This window comes from Corticium candelabrum, chromosome 3, assembly GCF_963422355.1.
Source record: "Corticium candelabrum chromosome 3, ooCorCand1.1, whole genome shotgun sequence".
NCBI lineage: Eukaryota > Metazoa > Porifera > Homoscleromorpha > Homosclerophorida > Plakinidae > Corticium > Corticium candelabrum.
The window spans coordinates 1,242,660-1,269,407 of record NC_085087.1 but is presented as its reverse complement, the minus strand read 5'-3'; the positions used below and the strand labels follow the sequence as shown (position 1 = coordinate 1,269,407).

General features: G+C 41.3%; 3 protein-coding genes across 4 annotated transcripts in view; 2 read left to right on the top strand and 1 right to left on the bottom strand.

Annotated features, from left to right (window-relative positions):
• The window catches only part of LOC134177530 (F-box only protein 11-like), a 34,471-nt gene extending 27,382 nt beyond the window's left edge, over positions 1 to 7,089 (top strand). The window contains exons 14-20 of the mRNA XM_062644314.1: positions 2,274 to 2,350; positions 2,409 to 2,594; positions 2,797 to 2,889; positions 2,957 to 3,040; positions 3,104 to 3,212; positions 4,587 to 4,685; positions 6,721 to 7,089. Coding sequence (XP_062500298.1) covers positions 2,274 to 2,350; positions 2,409 to 2,594; positions 2,797 to 2,889; positions 2,957 to 3,040; positions 3,104 to 3,212; positions 4,587 to 4,685; positions 6,721 to 6,841 — 769 coding nt within the window. The 3' untranslated portion in view covers positions 6,842 to 7,089. The remainder of the gene's footprint in view (positions 1 to 2,273; positions 2,351 to 2,408; positions 2,595 to 2,796; positions 2,890 to 2,956; positions 3,041 to 3,103; positions 3,213 to 4,586; positions 4,686 to 6,720) is intronic.
• Positions 7,090 to 8,034: 945 nt separating this feature from the next.
• Positions 8,035 to 10,339, top strand: LOC134177039 (actin-like). The gene is made up of 3 exons (XM_062643741.1): positions 8,035 to 8,142; positions 9,313 to 9,801; positions 9,902 to 10,339. Exons 1-3 carry the CDS (start codon positions 8,035 to 8,037, stop codon positions 10,337 to 10,339), a joined length of 1,035 nt encoding a protein of 344 aa, XP_062499725.1.
• Positions 10,340 to 12,467: 2,128 nt separating this feature from the next.
• Positions 12,468 to 14,853, bottom strand: LOC134176892 (uncharacterized). 2 transcript variants are annotated; one of them, XR_009969392.1, is made up of 2 exons: positions 13,007 to 14,523; positions 12,468 to 12,941 (listed from the first exon to the last, which is right to left on the bottom strand). XR_009969392.1 is itself a non-coding variant. In XM_062643566.1 (2 exons), the coding sequence occupies exons 1-2, from the start codon at positions 14,775 to 14,777 to the stop codon at positions 12,474 to 12,476; spliced, it is 711 nt and encodes a 236-aa protein (XP_062499550.1). In that variant the 5' UTR covers positions 14,778 to 14,853; the 3' UTR covers positions 12,468 to 12,473. The 2 variants fall into 2 exon arrangements, 1 of the variants encoding a protein (XP_062499550.1); XM_062643566.1 differs by lacking the exon at positions 13,007 to 14,523 and adding an exon at positions 14,535 to 14,853.
• Between the last annotated feature and the right edge of the window lie 11,895 nt (positions 14,854 to 26,748).

The window sequence follows — 26,748 nt, the reverse complement described above, 5'->3', positions numbered from 1 at the left end:
TGCACTAGCTGTCACATGTGTATAGGTCTCTGTGGTGTCACTTGTCTGTTTGACTTAAGCACAAAGGAGGACTAGTACGTACCATATCTCATCACGTGACACGTTTTGAGTCTAGTCAAGTTATTTAGCCCGGTTCACTGGTCTCAGCTGGGATTTCTAATAGTTTACGAAGACTCTGCTAAATGACACAGGTGGTGGTAGATTACCCCAGAGCCTAAAAACTTTTTCTACAAAGCGTAAATTTTGTTCTACAAAGCGTAAATTTTGTTCTGCAAAGCGTAAATTTTGTTCTACAAAGCGGAAATCTAAGAAGCAGTGTAAATATTCTATGAAACATTCCCTCGATCAATAGAACAGCAGTCTGACTGCCGTAAATCTTCCATCTCGGACAACTACCAATTCGTTGACGTCTTCGTGTGAACTCTTAAGACAGCTGTTTTGCTGGAGGTGATGATGTTCCACTTTCTTGAACGGAAAGATTTGAATCGTGTTGATTTTTGCTTGTGACTTTTAGAGGTCAAAGACAGGCACGCTGCACTCTGCACGCCCAAACCTCTTGTTCAAACTAAAAGCTAATGTGTATATGTACCTCACTACCGGCAGAAGGCGACGGGTGATTTTACAAGTCTGGAGCGTCAGTAGAGTTTGCAAGAACTCCAGCAGAGACTGTACTGTATGTACTAGACGTAAGTTCTGATGGCATGTTCAATCCTGTGGAGAGCTTCCGGAAAACCTCGAGCTACCTCGACGTGACTGATAGCAGCTTGAGAGTGGTTCAATGAAATCTGCTAGACGCAAATAACAAGGACGTCTGAGCACTGTGCTTCAGCAGATGTAGGGATCAGGACCTGTCGCATCCTTTTGAAAAAGAAAGGATTTATCTTCATGTATGTGGCTCATTACGGCGTGAGCACACATGAATGCACATTTGTGACTGAGACCAATCTTCTCAAAAGTCTTTCTTTAGTTGAACTCTCATGGACCTTGATGACATCACCGAGTAATCGGTACCTGATGTTTTAGTGGTGTTTTAGTTGCTATGTACTTAACCTTCCTAATTGTGTGATTCTGCATTACTAATGCCCTCTTACAGAAACTATTATGATAAGTAGCAGTAGTATCTATCAATCATGTCACACCACTTCAGTCACGTTACAAACATGTTTGTCACGTGATGATATATGTTACCTGTCCTCCTTCGCGCTTAGGCGGACCACACTCATGGAACCAAAATGGACCTATACACACGCACGTGACAGCTATTGCACATGCTGTAGCAACCTAGCGCAGAGGAGGACTGGGCACGAGTCTAGTTTGCTATAGTTTCTTGGTACTCCAAACATTCAGGCAATAGGTGCTGTGCAAACCTCTTTGTATATAGTCTCACTCGTTTGTCTCTGTTGTTTGTCAATCAAGTAGAATTGTTGGTTTGGTAAAGAAACACACTCTATTTTCTTGTAGTATATACACATAAGGCTTGGCACATGCATTACTGAACAAGCTAAACTTCAGGAAAGCATTTCTTAATGTGATCTTTAAATAGATTGGAGAACAATAAGTATGTATTAGTGCCACTTTTTGTTTATTTTACTACTGTTTTAACACTTTGTACTATTGACAGCATATTATGGGTGATGATAGTGACAAATTTGCCACAAATTTCTTGAACCGTGGGGGAAAACCGGATCTTGGGAACACGAGAGCGTAGACGGGTAAAATTTACACTATTTGAAAGATCGTGACTAGGCGATTACAGATCATTAGATGCAAATTTAATTAATAGAATAAAGTTAGTAATAGTACTTTAGCATCTCATTAGGACTTCTTAGCGATCTATTTAGTTAGACCAGTTGTGTAGACATGGTGCAATTAGTTGAAGGGTGCCACTAATGGCAACATCTAATTATGTTTAGCATTGTCAAAGAAGTCAGTGACAAACTTTTTTGCTGTTTCAAAACATTTCTTGTTTCAAGACATTTGTTGTCTTCGTTTTAGCGCTGTCATCCCTAGTCAAAAAGAAATTACTTTGACTAGAAAGAAACTAGCTGTCTTTTCACCAAATTTCCACTTTATACATGAAGTGGATTTTGTATGTTTACAATGTACTGTACAGTTTTTGTTGTAAGTGCTTCAAATTGTATGCATTGTCAAATTGTGCTGTACATCGTTGTAAGAGAGCATGCCAAGTAGGAGACTTGGTGCTGCATCATGGGACATTCAATGTAATTTGTGTGCGGTGATGGTATATGTGTCTTGTTTTTGTCATTTTTTAGAAGTCAAAGTAATCCTCATGTTAAAAATAACAAAATTTGGGGTGGTAGCAATGGCGGCATTCTCATCTACAACGAAGGTTTGATTAATTAGCTGTGCTCTTAGTTACTGGTCTTACAATGATGTTTGTCTAACAGGTCAAGGTCTTATTGAAGACAATGAGGTTTTTGAAAATGCTCTTGCTGGTGTTTGGATCAAGAAGGAAAGTGCCCCGACTTTGAGAAGAAACAAGATCCATCATGGCTACGAGTGTGGACTGTGTGTATTTGAGAGTGGACAAGGCCTTATTGAAGACAATGACATATTCTGCAATGCTACGATAGGTAACATACTGTCATGTGTTAAAGATTATATACATTACAACATTTGTCAGCTAGTGGTCTATCTACATTATCATGCACTGACTGAGCAATTTTATTACTCCCTGCTCTAAATCAAAGTTCAAATTTGCAATGAATTATACTGTATCTTTATAATGAGCCAGTTGTTCCACACTGAATATTGCTGAAGTCTTCCTTTTTGTAGGTGTTTTGATTAATTCTGGCAGCAAGCCAATCATAAAAGGCAATCGCATCTACTCTTGTGGCACATTTGGTGTTGAAGTTATTAATGAGGCTGGTATGGTGACATCAAGTTGCATGTTTGAATTTGTGAACTGCATCTTGTTGTTGTAATATATGTGTAGGAGGTGTTATTGAAAATAATACAGTATTTGATAATCAATATGATGGTATTGCTCTTGCAACGGGAGTTCATCCTCAGTTAAGAGGTATTTTAGATCACAAGTGGTGGTGTTGAGTTGTAAGAGACAACTATTTGTTATTTCTTGTAGACAACAAGGTCTTTGACAACCACAACTTGCTGGAGAAGACATTAGCTGCTGGTCTTTGTTTGTTCAGCGTTTCTGGAGATAGATCTTTTCCAATGCATGACTATTACCGGTACTTAAAACCAAACTAAAGTGAAAGCACTTATTTACGGTACTAACGTTTGCGACTTTTATCTTGCAAGACATTTGCCTTAGCATGTTAAGTGAATCATTGTTTTCTGTACGGGACAGGTAAACTATTACTGACTTGTTGTAGTTTCATGACAGTTGTTGCTACACACAGACCAGCTCTTAGTGATGTAAGTTTCTATTTTACTACATGGTGGCTAACTTATAGATTTGCTTTAATCAGTTTATAGCGTCATATTGGAGATTTGATGTAAAGTTTGTGTGCGTACCAGGCATTAATTTAAGAAGTAAGATTAAGAATCATTGCATGGCTCCAGAAAGAAAATGATACAAATGAAATAACAGTTTGTGTGTGTATGTGTCATGTCATAGCTACTTGTATATAGTAATGTTTTTTATCACACTATTGTGTTATCACTTTGATGATAAACAGAAAGGGGAAGACAGACAACAAACAGACAGATAGGCAGACTGTAGTTGATCAGTAATTTATAGACAATATAAGGAGAACGTAATGATGAGGGAAGTTTGTGTTTGGAGATAAGTATTAACAAGAACCGTTTGGGCAACAAACAAACTATAGTGGAATATAACGGTCAGTAATCTGTCATTGACTGACCAACTGGTGTTATGACCGACCACAAATTTGCTTTGATCGGGCATACATACTTGATTGGTCAAGGCGTATAGTTATTGCAATGATGGTAGGGAATCAATGAGTGACCCAAACGTCTAGACAACTGACTCAAGCAGCAGGCAAAATCTAATTACAGAGTTGATGATCCCCAGATGAGTGAGTGCGTAAACGACAATACTGTAATACTGTAACAGTTTATATTTTGATAGCAAATAAATACAGTTGTGAATACCAAGCCACAAATAAAGAAATTGAACTAGATGGTGATGTTAATAATCATTGATCCAGTGTCGACTACACAGAAACATGTACCCTGCTGGGCTCACCTGCTGGGTTGATGGGCGCTCAAAGGGGGTAAAGACCCCACTTTCCCATAATGGAGGGGCATAACGACACATGTACCCTGCTGGGCTTACCTGCCGGGTTGGTGGGCTCCTATATGGAGGTAAAGACCCCACTTGCCCATCATGGAGGGCATAACGCCACAAGAAAGGATTGTGAAATAAAAATATGAATGAATGCCTAAAATTTTAAATGTAAGATCAACCTCTTCTGTTAGAGCACGAGATTTCCGACCAAAAATTTTGCCTTATATTCCACTCTGCAAACAGTTGAAATATGTGCAAAACATGGCCAATGGCATGTGACATCAGTGTGTTCACTTGAGACTACATTACTTGTCAATTATTCAATTACCAATTGTTTGTTATGTTTGCTTAGTTGTCTGACATGTCTTACTGGTGAGAACAACGCTATCTGTTACAGCTGTATTCGTAATTGCCATGAAGGTCACAACACAGAGTTTGTCAGGCATGATCGGTATGTGAATAATCATGATCGTGAAGCATTATGTAGCTGTAGTATGAAGTTGCTTATATTAGGTATTATTGTAGGAAGTAGATATATACTATTACTTGAGTGCACTTAATTTATTTATTATTTTAATATACTTAGACATTCATGTACCGTATAACCAGTTATTTCTGTGATGTTAAATTACTGCGAAATTAAATGTCTGCATTCCAACTAGGAAGACAGTTACTGGTACACCACAGGTGTTCTAGAAAGGAAATGGCTTTCTGTTGACAATCAAAAACAGTGATCACCATCACAAGCGTAAAATTTGTGATTTAAAAAAAACTGAGGAAATCTTGACTTAGCCCATTCCTTAGTGAGAAAATGAACCAGTTCAGCCTTGTTCTCACCAACTGCAAGAAATTTTGTCCATTGCTTTGGACATTTCTGTTCACCACTGGCAATCTTTATGCGAATGATACTGTCTCTTCCAGATTGTCTTTCTCGTTCTGTGTTCCTTATGTATACTTCTGGATAGCAATCAATAAGGAGGTTGGCTCAAGAGCCAGGTGATCACAGTACTTAAATTGTGCATGTATGATGGAAAAGATGCAGTCAGCTAGCTCTGAAAAGGTTGCAGGCATCGAAGTTGCTTTCATGGTGTGCAAAAGAAGAGCCATTCCATCGTAAATCCTCGTAGCACCGGGTGACAGCTATTTTTCAGATGATTGACCTTCCATCCATCAAATTCAGTAGCTTTCCTGTGTTAGTCTTTACGGGGAGAGCATCTGGTGTTGCCAGTGGCAATGGCAGAGGACTCAAATAATGAGACAAATGTCTCTCATGTTTATTGAGCAATTCTGTTCAAGACAGCCGGGCAAACAAGGCACAGTCTCTGACTTGGTGCCCAGACAGTCTTTTTGGCTATCACATTTCTGAACATTTTCAGTTTCAATTGCGGTAAAGGAGTAAAGTAATTTACAGATCGTTTGTTACTCAACCGCTCAACAGCGAACTGCTCCATTGCAACTTGTCCTTTGTCGTGTGCGGTTAGATGATATCCATCATAGCAACTGACACCAAGTTGACTAATAAAGTAGTAGTGTTGATGAAAAGATTGTTCCAGTTTCTCACAGTGTCCATAATATTTCTGATGTCCTCTTCGTCTTTCTTTATGAGAGATTACTGGCATTCTTTATGCAATGCAATGGTTTTGGTTTCTATTCTTGCCATTTCGTTACAGTGCTTTGTCAAAGTAGCACCTAGTATTCATCGTTCAACTGCACCTTGAAGAAGAGAGAAGGTTATAACACCTCCTGGTTTTGTACTGAGCACGCGCAAAGGAAAGATATGTGTGAAATTTAATTGTGCAATGAGATGCGATTGCACATATCCCTCTGCACAATTCTTTCCTTTCAGATGTATGAAGTCACATTAGAAGGTCGAAATGGTTTGATTTGCCACCATGTAAATCAACTACAAGTTGTATTGTGCCTGATGTAGAGGTATACGCTAAGAAGAAGAATGATAAAGAAGCTAACATCATTGGTCAGAAGAATAGAAATGTTCCAATCTGTGGAGTTACTAGAACAAAACGTGTGCTTTGATGGTTTAAGAAGATTTTGAAAACTGAGACAGCCTTGGTCCCATTATGGTCATTAGCTAGGGAGGGGGAATGTCATACATGTAGGTGAATGTTATAGACTGACTGTTGTAGTATAGATTAATATCAATCATGACAAATATATAAGGCTGAATTGTTATCTAGTCAGTTACTGGTGTTCAATTCTACTGCTTTCTCTGTTGCCTTATTGTTTGATTTGTGTTTGTGTTCTTGTCTTGTGGTTAATTCTAAGAGTTGCAATAAACATTGGGTATCTCTCTATGTTTTTTGTTCTTCGACATAACAGTATTGTAATGTGTGACAATTGGCAAAGAGAATTGGGCTACTTTAATTTTGGTTATAGTCAATATACACAGACTGTTTGCTGCTAGCAATGATTAGCGAGAACATGTCACAATAGAAATTGCGATGTTTAAAATTGCTTTTTGTGTTAAGATTTTATTGTGATTGTGGAGCTGGTCTTCTGAGCTCACAGTGTCAAATGAATACAGTAGCATCTGAGCAGCGTGAAATTACCAATTCATCACTTTCTGATGGAAATGAAGAAGAATTGTAAATGATTTATTGCGGCCATCTCCAGCTCCGAAGAGAAATGAAACAGAAGGAGAAGAGTGATTTATATGTATATTGCTTACAGCACAGAGTGAATAAAGCAACAACTATATATATTGTCTAGGTTGAATCTGATGTACCAAAAAGTTATAAACTAGTATGAGATATATTTGCTGCTGAAAGTGCTATGTGTAATTTGTATTTAATTAAATCATTTTTCTACATATTGAAATGGACGGAGAAACAGATACAACGCAGATGTTTGTTTCTAACAATGCTAACATTTAGTTGCATTTCAGTCTGCGGAGCATACCCTAAGCTTTGTTACTGTACACATGAATGAGTTTTCCATGGTTATGGAGGTTGTACCACAGCAGTTGAACTATCGGCGTCGCCAGCCTTCCATATATATGGTTGGCAGTCAAGACTGCCAGTTGATATCAAACTCAATTAATTTAGACCGAGTACACTATGTACTAGAAATCAGCCATAGTGATGCCTGGAAGTGATTCAGCCTGTTTGTCTATTGCTTAATGGATGCCTTCTTCACCTATCTCTGCACGGTCTAGCTGCTCATAGAAGTCAAGTAGTGTCAAATTGATAACAAAATAGAGCTAGCTTGTAGCTTGTACACTGTACTATCGAAAAATCCAAAGCTCCAGAGTTTTGGAGAGTCCTCATGACGACGACACCGGAGTAATTTAAAGAGTGAACAATAGCTGCGCAAGCCGACCGAAAACATAGAGTGTAAATGTGAAACACTAGTATGTATGGGATGAATATATAGAGACACAACCAGTTTCACATAAATTTCTATTAGTCATTTTGCACTGTACGCTCGAAGGTCTTGAAAGCGTGATATCATCTCTTGTTACAACTGGCCGTAAAGGTTATATTTAGATGGGCAGCACTCAAGTTGCTGCTGTTCTAGATTGTGAACCTAATTAATTGCAAGGCATTAAAATGTGTTTTGTCTACGTAGATTTGTTTAGTAATCGCTACTAAATTTGGTGCATGCAGATTGAAAAAGGAAACAACACAAAATTTACTGTTGTCAACCTCGTGTAGATTCACCTTGTCAAACACGGTGTCGCGTGCTCTATTATAGGAATTAGAAAGGGGTGGGGTTTGTATCTAGAGACACTACATTGAGTCATTTTGCAGACCGGCATTTGTCTATAGCTATCGTCGTGTATCATGGCAGCTTCTACACAACCTCCGACAATTATTATCGACAACGGAACTGCCTTCTTGAAAGCTGGTCTCAGTGGGTTCCACAAGATTCCTCGACTATTCAAACGAAAGGTAGAAAGTATTATAGTAAGTTCTTCTTCACCAACAAAAGAGAAACCAAAAAAAGAAACGTTAGCAGTAGCCTCCACAAGAAGATCCGATGAGTGCTTTGAGTATCAAAAACAGGTATAAATGAACAGTATATTAATTGCTCTAAGAATTGTCTCCGGATGTCGTTCTCTGTTCGCGTTGACTTTGCGCTTTGAAAATCTGTAATAACTTCTGCGCAATAGGACGGACAGTGACGATCTTGGTATCGTTCGAAACCGCAAGTTTCCGGATTTTCTGTAGATACATAATTAACGTATAAAATTTGAGTTAATTTAGCAGCGCTTAGACATTTTTGCATGCAAGATTGGTCTAGATGACCGTATTAATTGCTACAGAAATGTATGCTTTAAAGTACACAAACTGCAGGCTTGTGCAGATCCGTCTATAATGTAAAGCTAGGGCACTGACGCGGCTACAGGATTACATGATGAGAACTACTAGGGAAGACGTCTCCGGGACTTAGCTAATTAATTCATATTTACAATCACCATATCCTAACGCTGAGAAGTATACCTAGACTCGAGCCAGTCGCATCACCGCTCGCGGCAGAGGCTGTGAAAAGACAGGCTCGAGTCTAAAAAGTAGACATGAGCATGCATATATACTTACGTTTACACCTCAGATAGGTGCAAATACTCTCACAGAAACCGTAATTTTTTGCAGACTACAGCAAGTTTAGCGTATACTAAAGCTTTAGATAATACGCATACATTATTGCAAACAGAGCTACAGATATTGTTTAGAATCGTGTGCAAATGTGTCTCCGATATAGCACTAAAGATTCGTGCAGTGGAACTCGTAATTTACGGTAAAATGATCATTTCTACACTCATGCAGATGCATTCAACATAACTGTCACCAACAGAATATGCTATGACGTCGTGAATCACTAACAACGTTATAATAATTATAAGGTCCGTTATTGATGTTTGAAACCTTCCTGCTCGTGAATTAGGAAGCCTACGGGCCTTCAAACAACTAACGGTGCGTGCGTGCGTGCGTGCGTGTGTAACAGTATATCTTATGCAGCATATACATTCTCCATCGGTCAATGTGCCAATAATGTTTTGCTTGTGAGTCCTGCATGTACACTACCATATAATTACAATTTCGAATGTATTGTTTGTCTAGCTGTGGGACAACACAATTCGAAGTTTGAAGCTTGACCCAATCGAACATCCTATATTACTCACAGAAAATGAACTGAATACAACAAAAGACCGTGAAGCAATGGCAGAAATTATGTTTGAAGAATTCAATACGCCGGGATTATATATTGAAGACGAAGCCGCCCTTTCATTACGTTGGTATGGCCGATCGACAGGTGTAGTTGTCGACTGCGGAGATTGTTTCTCTTCAGTTGTTCTCTTTGAAAACGGCCGACGTTTACCAGAATCGACAATACTAACTTTTGGTGGTCGAGACGTAACTCGCCGCCTTATGTCATGTTTAGCCAAAAGCGGCTATACACAGTTTACTTCGCCAGCCGATGAAACAGCAGAAGCAGCAAGAAAAATAAAAGAAGAGCACGGATACGTATCTAACGACTACTGCCAGGAAGTAGACCTTGTATTTGATCGTGATCCTAGTCAAGTACATTGTGAAGAGTTTCCCCGTCAGGTGACTCAGTGCACGGCCTTTTGGGATACAAACAACGCTCTAGCTGCTATAACTTATAATTATAGCCAATTTACTTTAATCAATGCGTGTTGGTTTGTAGGTCATCTATATTCGCCACGAGCTTTTCTCCTGCGCAGAAGGTCTGTTTCAGCCTAAGCTCTTTGAAAAACCTCAAGATGGAATCGTTCATGCAACGTTCAGGGCAGTAGAGTCACAAGCCATACCGAGGCAGATCGAGCTACTCAAATCCGTACTGCTTTGTGGTGGAAGCACGCTTTTCCCAACCTTCTTAGAGAGGTTTTGGGGAGACCTACTAAAACTTCAAAAAATAGAAGCAATCAAAGATGTGAAAGTTCTTGCCAAAAAGAATCGTGAATACAGTGCTTGGCTAGGTGCAAATGCTTTAGCATGTACGGACACGTTCCATGACAAACTTCTTGTCAGCAAATGCAGGTATATAGAAGAAGGCATGTTTGTTTTTGAGAAGAAGAAAACGACTGCATCTTTGTTTGACTTTTCTACCGGACTAGCTAAATAATTGATTGAAATGTTGTTGACAGAACGTATTATAGATATAGACAATAGGAGCGTGTTGCTTACCTACATTGTTTAAGTTGTTTCACAAGATTATGTGGTAGACTATTATTAAAGTTAAAGTTAAAACTGCATTAGTTAAGAGACAAATATAGAGTCGTAAGCATAACGTGAATATTACGTGATGATTAAAAATTCTTAGGGTACAGACTTATTAGAACACAACACAGTCACTAGATTCATGAAATGTATTTGCAGTAAGTGCTGATTGTCATATGTCTATATATTTGTTTGCCTTTTGTCTGCTTATTGATATTAAAGATACTTTAAATTTTGTAGACAATAAAAAACAAAAAACAGTTCTTTAAAATTAACTTAATTTCTTGCAGTCATTACTAATTCTTCAGTAAAGCCTCTCACCCACAGCAGCAAAGGACTTTTGTTTCCTGCAGTACGCAGAGGATGACGACTGTACAAGTGTCTAAACACATCCAACTGATGATTTATTCTGGAAAGAAATACATAATGCAACGCAAAAAGATCTTTGGTGTTTAAACAGTCTAACTAGCATTCCTTCATCTTCCAAAGGGTAATTAGGATCATAAAACACTGAAACGCAGCTTACACGTACGTTTCTCCACAATCGCTCTATCCGTTGATTGTGAATGCTACAACCAGTATTGAGTAATGCAGCTGCAACGGCCCTGTGCATCTTCTATTCTGGATCCTTCGTGCAACCGGGATCCTTTTTGTAGTAAAGCGAGGAAACTACGCAGGGACGCTAAACTTGTTCTGTTGTCTTCTTTTATTTTCTAGAGTCTGCAAAAAGTAGTTGGAAAGCGATCTGTGACATGTTTCGGTGCATTTGGCACAGTGAAAGGCATTCCACTTAGTTTTTCCTTAAATTGTACCTGGGGCATTTTATGCCTTGCGTTTCAGTTTAGTTCAATAGTTATGCATGCCTTATGTTTTAGCTTATAATTAGGTCATAGAGACTGTTTGCGTTGAGATTTATCACTTAGCATTAAATGTATTATAGTGAAGACGCTTCCAGAGGCTTCAGTCTCCTGAAGTGTATTTTAAGTTATCGATGCAATCAGGTCGACTGAAAAGAACCACACATCTCAACCCGTTAGATCCTCAGTGGAAACAGATCGACACCTCATGCAATAGGCAACTACCTTCGAATTCGAATTCGAAGTTGTCATATTCCGAAGACCTCATACCAACCCTTGAGAGGTGGCTCATATCTAATCTCTAAGAAGTGCATGCAAACTAAAAGGCGGTCGTAAATGTCAAAAACAGACAGCAGACTCTAAGGTGGTATTATAATTCAGCTAGGCGGCTCTCTTCACGGGCCCGGCAGCTTACTTGTCAATAGACCTAGCAAAGTGATATCCCAGAGACGATGGATTGTGCTGCAATGGCATCCAAGGCCGTCCTCTTTCTATAAGATCGATCAAGTGGAAAAACAAACCCCTTCCTCGCTATCAATGTCTTTGGATGAGAAAAAGGTGATTGGAATGTCGAAGGTGTGCAATTGGAATGCAAGGCTTTCCGAAAGTGTGCCTCAAAACGCACGCCAAAACTCCACTCTATACATCCCAGATTTTGGTTGGGCCAGAAAATGAGGTCGCCTGTGGTCTGAAAGAAGAAGCGCGTGCCCTCTGTGCCCCGTCAAACTCCGCCACTGTGCAGCAGTGACAAAACACAGAACAATGTCATCTCTCATGTTACCGTACGCGTTAAGTTTAACTGTTTAGAGAAATCGCATTGCCCACTGCATGTAGCATCCCATAAAAGTTTTGGTACAGTTTAAAGTTTTGTGACTAGAACTTTTCTACCGCGACTGTGCGCCACAGACTATACTTCAACTACAGGGCGTCTGATCTTTCAGCTTGAGAGAAAGTACGATTCTCATTCTACAAGCGTCTGCATACCTACCCCTACGTACTATAGCCTAAAACCTACTACTAAAAGTAATAAAGGCAACTTTATATAATTGACAGATGCACTGGATATGGTGGGTTTTAGTCTTTCAATAGTATGAGGCATGACTACATTGTACAAGATAATGTATACATGATAACGTCGTTAAAATCGCATTCATATTGTCACACTTTGACTCTACCTAGCCATTACCACGCATCAGGCTTGTCAATGAGAGTCACTTGCACAGCACCATTCACTTTCCCTTTGACAAATCTCTTAGAAGGGCAATTCCAATAATCAGGAGTGTCCATAACATGCTCGACTCCACGCAAAGCATCTACAACGGATATCCTCATCGTGTATGTTCGAAACATCATCTGAGAGCAGATATCATAAAGGACCGAATGCTCTACAGCTTTCAACAAAGCCTCTCTTGTTCCCAATTTATAAGTGGCTTTAATTCCAGTAAATAGTTCGCACATGGTCAGTCCCATACTGAACACATCAGTTGCAGGAGTGAGCGGACGATGTTCTCCTCTCTCGGGAGATACATAATCACGTACCAAAACCTGATCTGTCAATCGAGCCTCTCCGAGGTCACTAAGCTTGGCTTTCATATCTGCAGTCAATAGTATGTTTGTAGGCCTTATGTCACAGTGACAAACTTGATGAGGCTAAAAAGAGAAAACACGAAGTCACTGCTACTATTAAGACTACATGTGCTGCACGTGTTGGCTACAATCTAATAGTTATGCGGTAGAAATAATTGTAATGTTGTTTGTTATTCCTTGCTGTATTAGAAGTCTTCCAGACTCCACCAAAATAACACGAAATGAAGACAGTTTAATGTCCTCCTGAAATAATAACAACAACAATAGCTACATTATATATCAGTACTTGTACACAACGACCATTGCCATCTTCCTTCTTTGCTATACTGTATGTATATACTTGACAATGATTGGGCAAATATAACGTCACCAGTTGCACAAATAATAAAATACGATGCGTAAACCTGTCCTATTGGCAACAATACATTTGTTAAGACAGTTTTAATTTAGATGATAAAATATTGCACAATCTCATATCAATACCACGTACTGCCTCTTAGATCTCAGTGTACTTTTCACATATGTCTTCTTGGAGGTTTCCAACAAACAAGTCCACGCATCTTTTTCAACTCTACTTCTACAAGGAATGAATCATCAAAATTAGAGCCAAAAAAGAGACTTGATCTGACAAATTCTCAATCAAGACCCACTGGTTTTTGGGAATTCCTTCTTGTTTCCTTGGCGGTACCCTCGGATACCACGTTATGTAAAGTATAACAATAAGTACATGTACATAATTACGCTAACAAGTTAATGAAGACAATGTGTTAACCCTTTTGCAAAGATGATATGTCAACTGCATTCAGTAACCTTTGCGTAGCTGGTAATATGTCACTGTACATTTCCTTAGGCTTGACCATGCATATATCCATACATAAACTAAGAGAGGTACTTATTTGCTTCTACACTGTATGCACAAGCTACACTCTGCAACATATTTCTCTGATAGCAAAGCTTCCAGTAATACAATTCAAGTTGGTAGATGGTGCAAGCCTACAAGTTAAGAGCAAGGAGACTTCTGTGTCAGATGAAAATCAAAGTTAGTGCAGATTTATTACCACGTTCATAAAAACTTTCCTAGTATCCTTAGCAATAACTTACCAAGACTACCAGAAATTTCTATTCTTAGCAACCGTCTAGTGCTACAGTGAAAAGCACATATATAATCTGCTAAGCAAATTCAGCAATTGAAAATTGGATCCATCTGATTTTGATTGTGTAAAAGTAACATAAATAACCACAAAAAAATTAAGAAAACTGGTTAAATAATACAACGAGTATAGGCAAAGTGAAACTGATAATACCTCTAAACGTATCTGCTCAAATAGACAAACTGTTCCTGGCCCATTTGCATTGATCACCTAATTCTGTACTGAGAAGACTTGAGTTTGAGGCACATGATGCATTCTCATATGGCTGTATGCGTTTGTATCTTTCAAGAAAATTAAAAATAATATATAGATTGCAAATATTTTAGCAAAGCATCAATGTCTATTGCTACCTGCAACAATTATTGAGACATAAACATTTTATAATATTCTTACATGTTTGGAACTCTTACTTTTGACTAAAATGTACCCTTAGGCGTTTCTTGAATTCATCCCAAAATAAGTCTAATGTAAACTCAAGTTAAACCATATGTACGTGTATACTGACCAACTGGTGAAGATAATTGAGTCCTTCAAGACAATCTTGAGTAATATCCAGCTGTTCACGTAAAGTCAAATACTGACCACATGATTGAGCCGCTAACAGAACATCACTTAATGATCCTTGAAGAACTTCCATTATAGCAATGGTGACACCATTCTTAACGCGATTGAAGCCATAGACGTGGGCAATATGTTCATGATGTAATTTGGCACATCGCACAATTTCTGACTGAAAAAGACTTCCCATATACGACTCTCGAACGGCTTCTGGCAAATATATCTTGACTGCAACCGTTGATGTTTCCCAAGTACCAAGATAAACATCTGCAATGAATTAGAATTAGCCGTCACCTGAATGCCAAGCTAAATACAACTGTACAGTAACATTTGCCACTGCTAGTGACTAGTAACCACCACTAGTTTAACAAACATACTGTCTATTTGTGACACAAGCGTTTATTACTAAGTTTCGTAATTGAGAAACTGAATGTAAGTGTTTAATTACCTGTGTGCTGCGTGTGTGCATGTCTGCAAAAGAGGGATAGAAAGAGAGAGGAAGGGGAGAGGAAAAGAAGAAAAGGAAGAGAAGAGGGGAAGCAAGAGAGGAAAAGAGAAAGGAAAGAAGGAAAGGGAAAAGGAAGAGGGAGAAAGGAATGGAGGAAGGAGGGCAAGAAGTAGAGTGGAGAAGGTGGGAGAGACAAACAAAGGAATGGAGACTGAGTGGGAGAAAAGATAACGAAGAAGGAGAGAAGGAAGAAGGGCAGCAGGCAGAGAATTAGGAAGAAAAAGAAGGAAAAGGAGAAATAAAAGAAGCAGAAAGGCAAACGGAAGGAGGAAGTCAGGGAAAGAGTGAGTGAGTAAATGAGGCATGTAACTGGTACATGTCTTGTAGGGTTAGAAACTGGTTTCTTTCCCGCCGGAATATGGTGGGTAGGGTCTGGTTAGGCAAGACTATACATACATGATGCCTTATGTGACGTCATCTTCCACTGGTTGCTCTTAGACAACTCCAATGTACGTCGAGAACAACGCTGTTCCTCTCATTCTATGACAAGACCAGGTGACGTCTTCCATCCCGACTTTTCCCTAGGCAAGGCTGCTTATTTCGACATTTCCGTGAGGAATTCGTTCACTCCCTCTCGCCTTATTAATGCTGCCATAAAAGCTGGTGCTGCTGCTGAGACTGGGGAAGTGGACAAAGATGAACGCCATCTTGCTAACGTTTCAAGTTATGGCTGTTTGTTCTACCCTCTTGTGGTGGAATCATACGGAGTATGGGCTGCACATAGTCTGGAGGTGTTGAGATCAATTGTAAAGAAGTCTCTTCTATCATCTGGCTTGTCTCTGGGCCAAGCTTCCAGGCAATTTCATGAACAGTTATCTGTTCGTTTGCGGCAGTATAACTCAAGACTGATTAGTGACTATCTACCTAATTATTATGACTTAAGACTCTTTGTGCTTCCGTCCTTAGGGCGGATATGTGTTATTTGTGTTATTTGCATTATATACAAATATATAGGTGTCACTCAATATATATATATATATATATATATATATATATATATATATATATATATATAGTGCCACTGGATTTCTCTGGTGGACGTAAAGATCTCCATAGAGCACAAATGCCCTGTTTGACAGAGAGCTATCAGCAAAATATGGCTGTGTTGTAATTATTTCTTGGTTCTCTGGCTAGCTACGTACATTGAAAGCTACTAGTAGTTACAAACGCCTCTATAAACTCAGTCAAACACAACTCACATAGCTACGCATGCTCAGCCCAATATATGTACATTTACTCTCTCTTAACAAAGAAACACAAAACTACTTTTCTCTATATCTAACACACACACACACACACACACACACACACACACACACACACACACACACACACACACACACACACACACACACACACACACACACACATTAATGGTCTCCTGTGTCCTCTTCTTAGATATTGTGGCTCATTTGCAGTGGTAAGTCCTCTTTAGCATCTAACGTTGTCTTAAAATTTTCTCATTCTTCCAAGTCTGAGAGACCTATGGGAATCTCTTTGTTCATCATCTATTCTTCGATCTCTCTGTATAACTGGGCGATGTCACCATCTGCTGTTACCGTGCACAGGGGAGGAAATATGCTCCTTCATCAGATTCTTGTAAATGCTCAGGCGTTATGTCACAGCTGTTGTGCATCCTTAAGTGATCAATGTGTAGCAAAAAATTCCTTCCACTATTTGCACCATGTATGCTACTGGCCCAATTTCTGCATCACTCGTCTCTATCCCACCTGTTTCGACGCTTATCACAGTAGTCATACACCTAAAGTCTCTTTTCCTGACTCCATTTCCCTACTTGTACTCTCTCCCCACTGTTGCTTGTCTCTTGTATCTTAAGCCTAATCTGGTATTATCAAGTGCAATCTCTTTCTCAATCTTTAAAAGGAAATTTTGCCAGATGGTGTTTAAAATCTGAAGTAATGTACCCGACCTCCTTTCTTTTCAAAAATTTCTTTAATTTCTGCACAAATCAGTCTGCCAGCCGATTCGTAGCTGGATGGTATAATGGGGTCCTCTTGTTACATTCCATTGTACGTCATAAATTCTTAAACTCCTTACTGATAAATTGGGGTCCATAGTAACTTACCAAAATTCCCGGCAACCCATAAATACTCAAAATATTCCTGAGGAATGCTACTGTACAAGCCGTAGTTACATTCGAGTCCATACAAGCCATATCTGGCCATTTGCTAAACATGCATCCATCAAGACAAACTAATGATTATCTTTGTACTGAGCATAGCTAATATAAATCCTTTCCCGTGGTCCTGAAGGGTAGATGCAAGAACGCACAGACTCGGAATTTGCGAAATTCTAAGTTTGATTACACATAAACCACTCCTTCACAGTTCGCTCTAACTTGTTACCACCCATAACTACAAGTGTCGACCTTCATTCTACAAACACCCAAAAGTTCAGTATGCAGCTCTTGCAGTAATTCTATCAGGCAAGGGAACAGTTACGCTTGAGCCCCGGCCATAACAGCCCCCTTTGTTCAATCGCAAATTCCTGTGGTTTATCCCAAAATAGCTTTACGTCTTCCTCCAATGTTTGCGGTGGCCATCCATCCAAGGCATAGATTAAAATATTGGCAATATATTTTGTCTCATTGTGTCCTTTAGCAAGCCGCTCTTCCGCAATTGGCAGGCTCCACATTTTATCTACTCTAAACTAATGTTTTGTCGCCTCTTCACCTAACAGCAAAGACTCTGGAAGTAAAGCCATAGGTAACCTCGACATTGTGCCTGCACAGACATTGTCACTTGATCATCTGTATTAGATACGTAAAACTGCCAAAATGACATGTCATTGCTGTAACGAGCAGCCACTAGTACTAGAACGCCGTTTGAAGACCCAATATATCATTACAAGTGATTGATGATCCGCTGCCAGTACAAATTTGTGGCCTTACAGAAACAAATGGGACTTCTGCAGTCTGAAATCAATGGCAATGCCTTTCTATCCAATTGCGAGTATTTCTTTTTTTCAGTCTCTGAGAGTGCCCGAGAAGCATACCGGTATGTTATCAGTCGTCCACTTCCATTGGGTATCTCTGCATTACTACAACACCCACTCTGTACGGGGACGCATCTTTTGTTAGAAACAAAACCAGATGAGCTTTGAGTCCAAACAAGGAGTGTTTGACATCTTCCCTTTACCTTCTCAAATTTCACGCATTCTGAGCTCTTACTGGGATCTGAGAACCACTGCCCTGGATGATCTTGACGAAGCATCTTATTTAAAGGCACTAGTAAAGTCGATAATCAGCAACAAACTTTTGATTGTAGTTAGTTAATTAATCCTAAAAATGACCTTAGCTGTGATCTATTTTGGGTTCAGGTGCCATCTTTGTAGCTTCTACTGTTTCTCCAGTACATGATATAACATATGTTTTTTACTGCATAAGCCGAGATAGACCACTTCATCCACTAGAAATTAACATTTCTCTCCTCAATCTCAGCCTTAGGGTCTGTAGTTTTTGTTAACACTTCAGTCAATTGGCAGATACTCATCTATGTTTCATCTAGTGATCAATATATCATGCAAGTAGACTATTGTGTTATCAATTCCAAGGAAGGTTTGTTTCATGATTAGTCTCGCGTAGCCAGAGTCTCTCTTGCCTCGTTATACCTTCTGGCAAGAAAGGGTCTGGTAAAGTTCCTTTGACGTTGCTGTGTTGCCGCTTCAATCATAATGGGTGAACTAAATACCGGATGTGATCTCTTAAGACCAGATCAGTATGTCACATACACCAATCAGTCCTATCTTACTTTTATCCTCTGTTTGTCAACGTAGCCGATTGTTGTCAGCGATGAAAGAACTACTCAACTATGTTGATTTTCTAATGTCTGTTGCAAGTCTTTCCAAATAAGTGCCGTTCTCTGCACTAGCTACGGTCGCTTGGATGGAAAGCATTGCATTGCGTATGCATTCAGTTTTTGTCGCAAAATGAGAGGACAGCAATCGCCTACGTTGACAGACGAAAAAGTAAGATAAGATTGATTGGCGTGGCATACCAATTTGGTTTTTAGGGAATCAAATCTGGTATTTTTTGTTGACCAGTTATCGGTAACGCAGCCACACAGTGACATCAAAGCAACTTCGTCAGACCCTTTTCTCCCTGAAAGTATGGCGCGGCGCTTGAAGGTCTGGCTACACAAGACTATTCCATGATTTGCTGATACATCGCGGGTGCTGACATGATTCATAAGCAATCTCCGATACCGTTTAACAATCCTCCAATGCGTATGCAATGTCACTGTGACTCTGGAGGCTAAAGGCTGGTTCACAATATGCTACGGAGACGTCACGAACAGTGATCGTGACGGACAGCTCTCCGTCGTGTTCACAATACGTGTACATTCCGTTGCGATCCTCGTTTTGCGCTTCGCTGATTGGGTACAGTACAAATTAATTCCTGTTGCGGTACGTCAACTTCCCACGGAGCCGGAAAATAGAATCGATTCTATCCGTCCATCAACGCTCCGTCAAGCCATCCGTCTGTCGCCTGTCTTGAGCGGCGCCTTTGATGTGGTTTGACGGATCGTGACGAATAGCTCTCCGTCGCATATTGAGTACCAGCCTTATATCGAATCGTACCTGATAGTAAGAGTTTGCCATGTCTAGTCTTGTAAACTTTGCACTTCCACCCAGCTTGTTCAAACAGCTATTATACGATAAGAAGTGGGTACTGATTGACCTCCAATTAAGATTAACAGTTGTTTTCAGTCGCCACATAGGTGGACGTTGCTGTCACTCTTCGAACTAAATACTAGGGGTGTACCCCAGTTTGAAAATTTGACTTTCTCTATTGTTCTCTTTGACTCCATTCTATCCAATTTGGCCTCTACAATCGCCTTCAGAGCGTAGGGTATCAGCCATATACTTCTACAAACATAATTTGGCGTGGTCCCTTGAGATATTTGAAACTTGGCTTGCACTTAATTGATCTTTTGATTTTTGATGGTGCCTACTCCAAATGCGAACAACTCTGCGTGTCGACCTAACATATCCTGCAGTCCCTCGCTTGATGAACCTGCTTGATTATATTCCAATCCAACTGTATGTATTCTAACTAGTCTTTCCCTAACAACCTTAGGGCGACTTTGCCCTGTACTATATGTAGTACTAATGGTAGTTTAGCAGATTGTGCTCTACGTTCACTATGACTTCTACGACCATCTCAATCTGTCTTCCTGTGAATGTACATAGTTTTACTTTGTCTTCGGAATGGGGATTCTGTTTCTGTTTCCCATTGAGAAAAACCTTCTGGCTGACACAACGTTCTCTCTGAGTCGGCATCCAATTCCATGTTTGCGGTTTGCCCTTCCATCTGCACACTCACCATAATAGGTAGGTCCTTGGTTCACCTTGTCTCTGTCTGTTTTTCTTCCCTATAGTCCTACCATGGGTACGTGACAAGTCTCCTCCAAATCACATGACGTATCCGTGATGTTGCTGCTGTCTACCCTGTGCATTAACAGTTTCTTGCTTGCAGTTGTAATCACTTGCACTTGGTATAGAACCTCTTCATCCTCTGAGTTCTCCACTACTTGATGCGCTCAATTTGCACGCACAGAAGTTTGATTTGGCCCTTCCGAATTCTCCTTTTGGCTGAACATGCAGTTGCAATGTCGCATAAGCATTGTCATTCAAATCAACGTATTCCCTAAGTCTGCACTGTTGCAGTTCACGGCCCTTCCATCAACAGTGATGACATGTTTTTTGTCAGAAGTTGACTTAATCTTCTTTTTTGCATGGCATGGCATCCATGCTTACCGGGATTGCTGATGCAGATTCCCGTGAAGTTGCAGCCTCCGTTTCAGCCCTTTCGTGACTCGCCACTATCTTGACTGCTTGTTCATATGTGAACTCTTCTTCCGTCAGTAATTTCTTTTATGTCGCTGTGCCACAAAACGCATACAAACGATGCTTCTGTAACTCCTGAAGGAAGATTCCTGGAAATCGGTACGTGGTCGAACACTTTGTAAAGTTATGCAGTGCCGCAGCGAATTGTATCGCTGTCTCGTTCGGACATTGTTCATGGGTGTGGAAACAAAACCTTTCGGCTATTATCCTCCTAGGCCAGCCTGAGATGCTGCTTCACCGCTTCTTTCATCTGTTCGTTTACCTTGTTGCTTACAATAGCTGGCACTGTGCTGTACTAAGTCTTTTAGCAGTGCATACGTTTCTGTGCCTATTGAAGACAAGAAAATACCTCGCTGCTTTGATTTCTGTCTAAATGTCAAGTCTCCCCCATCAGTACATCATTTGCGGCGAAAAACTGGTCCAGCCTTTCCACATATTATGCAATCGGTTGCTGGATGTACCCTTCAATACTGCCAAATAGCACCATCCTCGTCGCCACTGTTATGTTTGGTTCCTCCTTCTCTGGCTAGTTACCAACGCTGGCGGCTAGTTACAAATGCCGGTATACACAACTCTCCCAGCTACGCATTGGCAAGTCAATATATCCTACAGGGCGTGCGTGCGTGTGTTAAATGATACATTGAGCTCCGTTAAATACATCTGATTTTTGCTTTAATTAAGAATACCTAAAAGTTTTTGATAGCAAATCCGACTTCTCTTTCTAATTTTACATATTGGTTACTATGGCAACATTTTTAATTTAAGAAAACGCTGTTTTAGTAAACTTTGGACACTCTGATGCTAATAAAAACATCTGTTTCGTAATCACCACAAACAATTACATAGAATAGGCCGGAAAGAAAATGGTTTGCAATGGGGTGCAAGGTAAAGTCACAATTCTGGACTTGGCCCACGGACTATTCCTTCCACAATTCTTTGCCATAATCTGTGGCTACCATTGCAGAAATAGAACGGGGGTGATCGAACTCCAGACTTGTTGGAACTCTGGAGTCTCTTCTATATACTAGTATGAATGGTGTCTCCCCGGTAGATGTTTGTGGAGCTGTCCGATATGCGAAACAATAGGACCTAGTAACTCGTCCAAGTCTTGTCTCCTTTACAGATTACCTTGGATAGCATCTGCTTTAACGTTCGATTCAGTCTTTCTATGAGTCAATCAGTTTGAGGATGCCCATCTGATGTTGGTCACTGTTTAATTCCTATAGGGTATCTGTGCAGTTCCTTCAAATACATCTGAAAGCTCTGCTGCACGATCATGAATAATCTTGGCCGGGACACCATGCCTCCATACAAATTCAGCTAGGCAACGAGCTACTGCCTGCACTGTCCTATCAAGCACTGGATACGCCTTCGGCCATTTCAACAAATAATTTTGAAATACCAAGGCATAACAATTTCCATGACGACTCACATCCATCTGCTTAAAGTCCATGCCAATACACTCAATTGGCCCACCAACAGAAATGCTTTTCAGTGGTGGGTTCTTCCTTGCTCTTGCACAGATTATACACCTCTCACACACTTGCGACACACATCTGCTCTCATGCCAGGCCAGTACCACATCAAACTAAGCGTTGATAGCAGCTTCTTAGCTGGAAAGTGAAAAGATACTATCTTTATGTGCTCGACTAAGTAATCTGTCCCTATTACGTGAGTCAATAGGGAGCTCCTTACAATCCAGATAGGGTAGCAGTTGGTTTATGTCGTCATCCCCTGTTGCTCTTGCACACTCTCCAGCACTGTATCACTCTTGTAAACTTCACAAATGAAGAGCACTTCTCCACCCTCGCTGGAAAATCGTGATAAAGCATCAGCCAGTGTTTGTATGGCCTGGCTTATACTGCAAACGTAACTTGGGCAAAAATCTTGAAAGCTTCAAATACCAGCGTGCTAAAAGCCCTCTTGTCTGACTCTCAAAGTGTGTAAGAATAGCCGAGGCAAGTGCCTGGTGATCAGGGTAGTGCCTGGAGTTCCCAACTTATAAACCTCAAAGTGCTCTACTACATAAACAAGAGTTGCAATCTATAACTCCCTTGGAGCATATTACCCTTCAGCTGGATTTGTCTGACGACTTGCATATGTAACGCGCGGAACGTTCTCAGAGCTCGTCAACGTTCTTAGCCTTGTTAAAACAACTTCGCGCCTCTCCTCTATATCACGCATGCGCACCCGTAACCCCCACTCTTCTACTGCTAGTAAACACAACACAACTTCAACGCAACGGGCTGTTACATTACTCGTCGCCTCAAGAGAAGCTTGTCCCAAGCTTGTGCTCTAGTATCCGTTTCTAGGTAACACGCTGCTTTTCCTGAGCTCATACGAATGACTCTTCTGCTGATGAGCCGTCTGTCCTGGTACGCAAGTCTGCTCCAGGAAGTCATCCGCTTGTGACGGAGCATCCTCAGAGCTGCAGCTACCGAACTGATCCGTTTGTGTAGACTGTTGGCGTGCCATAGCGCCCTTGGCAACACCGTGGTCCTCTGCGGTGTCATTGCCACTACAATAAACCAATATACCCTGAACTCATTTGGGGGCCACCAAGGCAAGCCCGCTTTCTGCCGTACCAGTAGTACCCCGCGGAGAATCCTACCGGACACTTACACATGCTTGACTGCTGTACCTGAATTTGGCCCTCGTCCGGAAAGTAGACTTTCAAAGCAGTGATATCCGTTCCGCTGATTTCTAAAATACGGTATTGACCACGCCAAGGCCTGGATAATTTCCGCTGCTCACCCGTTTCATCCTGGGGAAACTTGATCGGTACCCATTCCCGTATCAGGCAGGAGTTGGGCGTGGCCTTCTTGCCATATTGATACTTGTACCTCTTCTGAGCTCTCCGGATGCACTCGGTCGCGGTCTTCCGTGCATTTCCCATGGACAGGATGAGCTGCTCTATAGAGTTTATCAGTTTACCCAACACCATCAATTTGGGGTTGAAGCATCAGCTTGGTATTAGCATTTTTGTTGATGTAGTAAAGAAGGGTCAGTTGATATGGCAATTTTAGTTAACATTTAGCTGGGGCATCTTCCATTCTTGGAGCAATAAAATATATTAATGCATTCAGCGATTATACCTTTCGCCGTAGGTACGACTTACTCAACGTTGTTAAGCCCACTGATACAAGAGCTATAATCAGAAACATTGGTCGACTCTACAGAGAAGGTTGGTAACAGTGCTGCCTCAGTAGGAGAATGACAATCCATGCCGAACAATAAGTATGATGGTTTCTCACCCGTTGACTCATGTGGAGAGCTACGATAAGCCACAATAGGCTGGGTAGGTAGTCATCCCATTGAAGCCCAAACTGAGCAGCATGATTGCGCAGCGTAGCCTTTAAGGTCCTGTTAAATCGTTCAACCATACCGACGCACTGAGGATGGTATGTGGTGGTATTGAACTTCTTCATTCCACACGTCGAGCATCAAGTGAGACAGCAGATTGGCGCCTCGGTCTGATAACAAAGACTCCGGTATTCTAAAAACGGAACAAACTCTTCCGCCAACAGTCTAGCTATCCGTATGGTCTTTTGGTCAGATACTGGAAAGACATGAGCCCACTTAGTGAAAGTCTTGAAACACGACGACATGTTTGTTTCCCCGGGCAGTCGTGGGTAAGTCCATTATGTTAACACCGACCAGATGGAAGGGACGTTGTACTGGAATTGGAACCAAAGGCGGTTTGTTCTTCAGGCAAGTACCAGCTACTGTAAAAAATGACGGGAAGTGCTTGCAGAACTCAGTGGTGTCTAGGTACTCCCGCGGCCACCACCAGTGCCTTATCAGGGCTCTATATGTTCATGGGCCAGAGAAATAGCCGGCCATGACGCCACCATGTGTGTCAGCCAGCACAGTTTCTCTCATATGGAGACGTACGACTGTACGCTTTACATTAGGTTGGCTAAGGTCGATGTAGTAAAGGATTTTGTCGATTAAGCAGAAAGACATAGCCTCAGTGGCAGTTCTTCGAGCCAGCTGGAGATTATCAGGCAACAATCCTTCTTCTAGATATGTAGTTATTCGCCTCGTCTCTGGGTCCTTACTTTGTTGCACTGAGAAATCAGACGAGACCACGCTCTTTGCCCGAGCTCTGCAGTAAGGTTAGTATATCGTCGGAAGCAGGGGCAGGTAATTCCGAAACCACTGTTACTCTACTGTCATCCTCGCTACCTTCTCTCCTTGACCGGAGGTCTTGAGAGCTACGTAACAGCGCATCAGCGCACACATTGTCTTTACAATCTCGGTAGACGATTCGAACATCCTTCACCGGCTCGCAAAGACTTTGTTGCACCACCTGGCGTGTTTACCTGAAGAGCTTGAGGTCTCCGAGATAGCTCTTACAGCTGTGTGATTCATATATATTACCACGCTATAGACGTACAGAGAGTAGTGGAAATGCGACATGGCCCAGACGACAGCTACCGTTTCAAGTTCTGTGATTCCATAGTTTTTCTCGGATCGAGAGAGACCGCGACTGGCAAAGGCTATGCGGTGCAGCTTTCCATCAGCTTGTTTCTGAACACAGCGCCAAGGCTCTGGATAGAAGAGTCAGTTTCCACTGCAAAGTCTAGGTCAAACGAGAAGTACGCCAGAACGGGAGGGCAGGCAAGCCTATTATTCTTCAGGTCCTCGAAAGCAGACTTGCACCTTTCAGACCAACAAAAGTCAGTGTCCTTTCGAGTTAACTCGTAAAGTGGCTGTGCTATCTTGACAAAGGAACGAATGAACCTTCTATAATAGGACGCAAGACCTAGGAAACGTCGGAGATCCTGAACTGATCGAGAAACTGGAAACTCCAGGATTGAGTTGACAAGACTGGAATTAGGCTTCAGGCCTGCTAGCTGTAATTACATGACCAAGTAGTTCACTTGTTTTCGAGAGGAATGGCATTTCGTTGGCTTCAACTTTAGACCGACCTCTCGCAATCGGTTTATGATCTGGCGTAGATGGTCCAGGTGCTCCTCTAGAGATGAGGAGTACACGAGAATGTCGTCTAGATATGCAGAAACAAAACTCGGACCGTCTGCTCGGTTGAGGCCTCTCAACACCTGCTGCATAAAGCGTTGGAAAATGCTTGGCGCATTCGTCAGCCCAAAGGCCATGACCCTAAACTCAAAAAGGCCTTGTGGCCTTACAAACGCGGTCTTCTCTTGCGAGTCCTGGTGTACCCGAATCTGCCAAAACCCAGATGCCAAGTCGAGAGTCGTAAAGTACTTTGACTTTGCCAGCTGGTCGAGAAGGTCGTCGACACAAGGCAGCGGATATGCATCTGCCTTTGTGACAGAATTCAGCATCCTATAATCCACGCAAAAGCGACAAGAGCCGTCCTTCTGTTGTACTAGGACCACTGGGCGGTGATTTGGATCACTGTATGACTCCGTCTTCTTGCATTTTCTTCAATTGCCTGGCCACCTCTTTTCTTGCTGCATAAGGCATCCGTCGTAGCTGTTGTCTAATGGAAGACGAATCGCCCGCTCTAATTTCTAGCTGGATAAGATTTGTCTCTCCCCGTTCGCCTTCCAAGCTGAAGGCCTTATGTAGATCTGCATGGAAATCTAATAGCTCCCTTTTTTCTCGTTCGGGAAGTCAGGTTGTTCAGGGTTTCCAGGAGCTTTGCCTTCTTCGTCGGTCGTTTGTCCTTCTCTCGGAGCTTAGTCCTCTCACGTACGCGCAATAGTCTACAGGCGTCAACCTCCGCAGGGAGATCACGGTTGCTTCCACCGCCTTACTGAGCACCATTCCATCTGGCAACACCTCCCCCGAAACC

Bases quoted from the DNA above. Each gene is read 5' to 3' on its own strand.
- LOC134177039 (XM_062643741.1), top strand. From the start codon at position 8,035: ATGGCAGCTTCTACACAACCTCCGACAATTATTATCGACAACGGAACT. The intron at 8,143-9,312 runs GTAGAAAGTATT...TTGTTTGTCTAG, and splicing joins CTCGACTATTCAAACGAAAG to CTGTGGGACAACACAATTCG. The intron at 9,802-9,901 runs GTGACTCAGTGC...GTTGGTTTGTAG, and splicing joins GTGAAGAGTTTCCCCGTCAG to GTCATCTATATTCGCCACGA.
- LOC134176892 (XM_062643566.1), bottom strand. From the start codon at position 14,777: ATGGGAAGTCTTTTTCAGTCAGAAATTGTGCGATGTGCCAAATTACAT. The intron at 12,942-14,534 runs GTCAGTATACAC...TTCTCTTTTTAG, and splicing joins TCAATTATCTTCACCAGTTG to CCTCATCAAGTTTGTCACTG.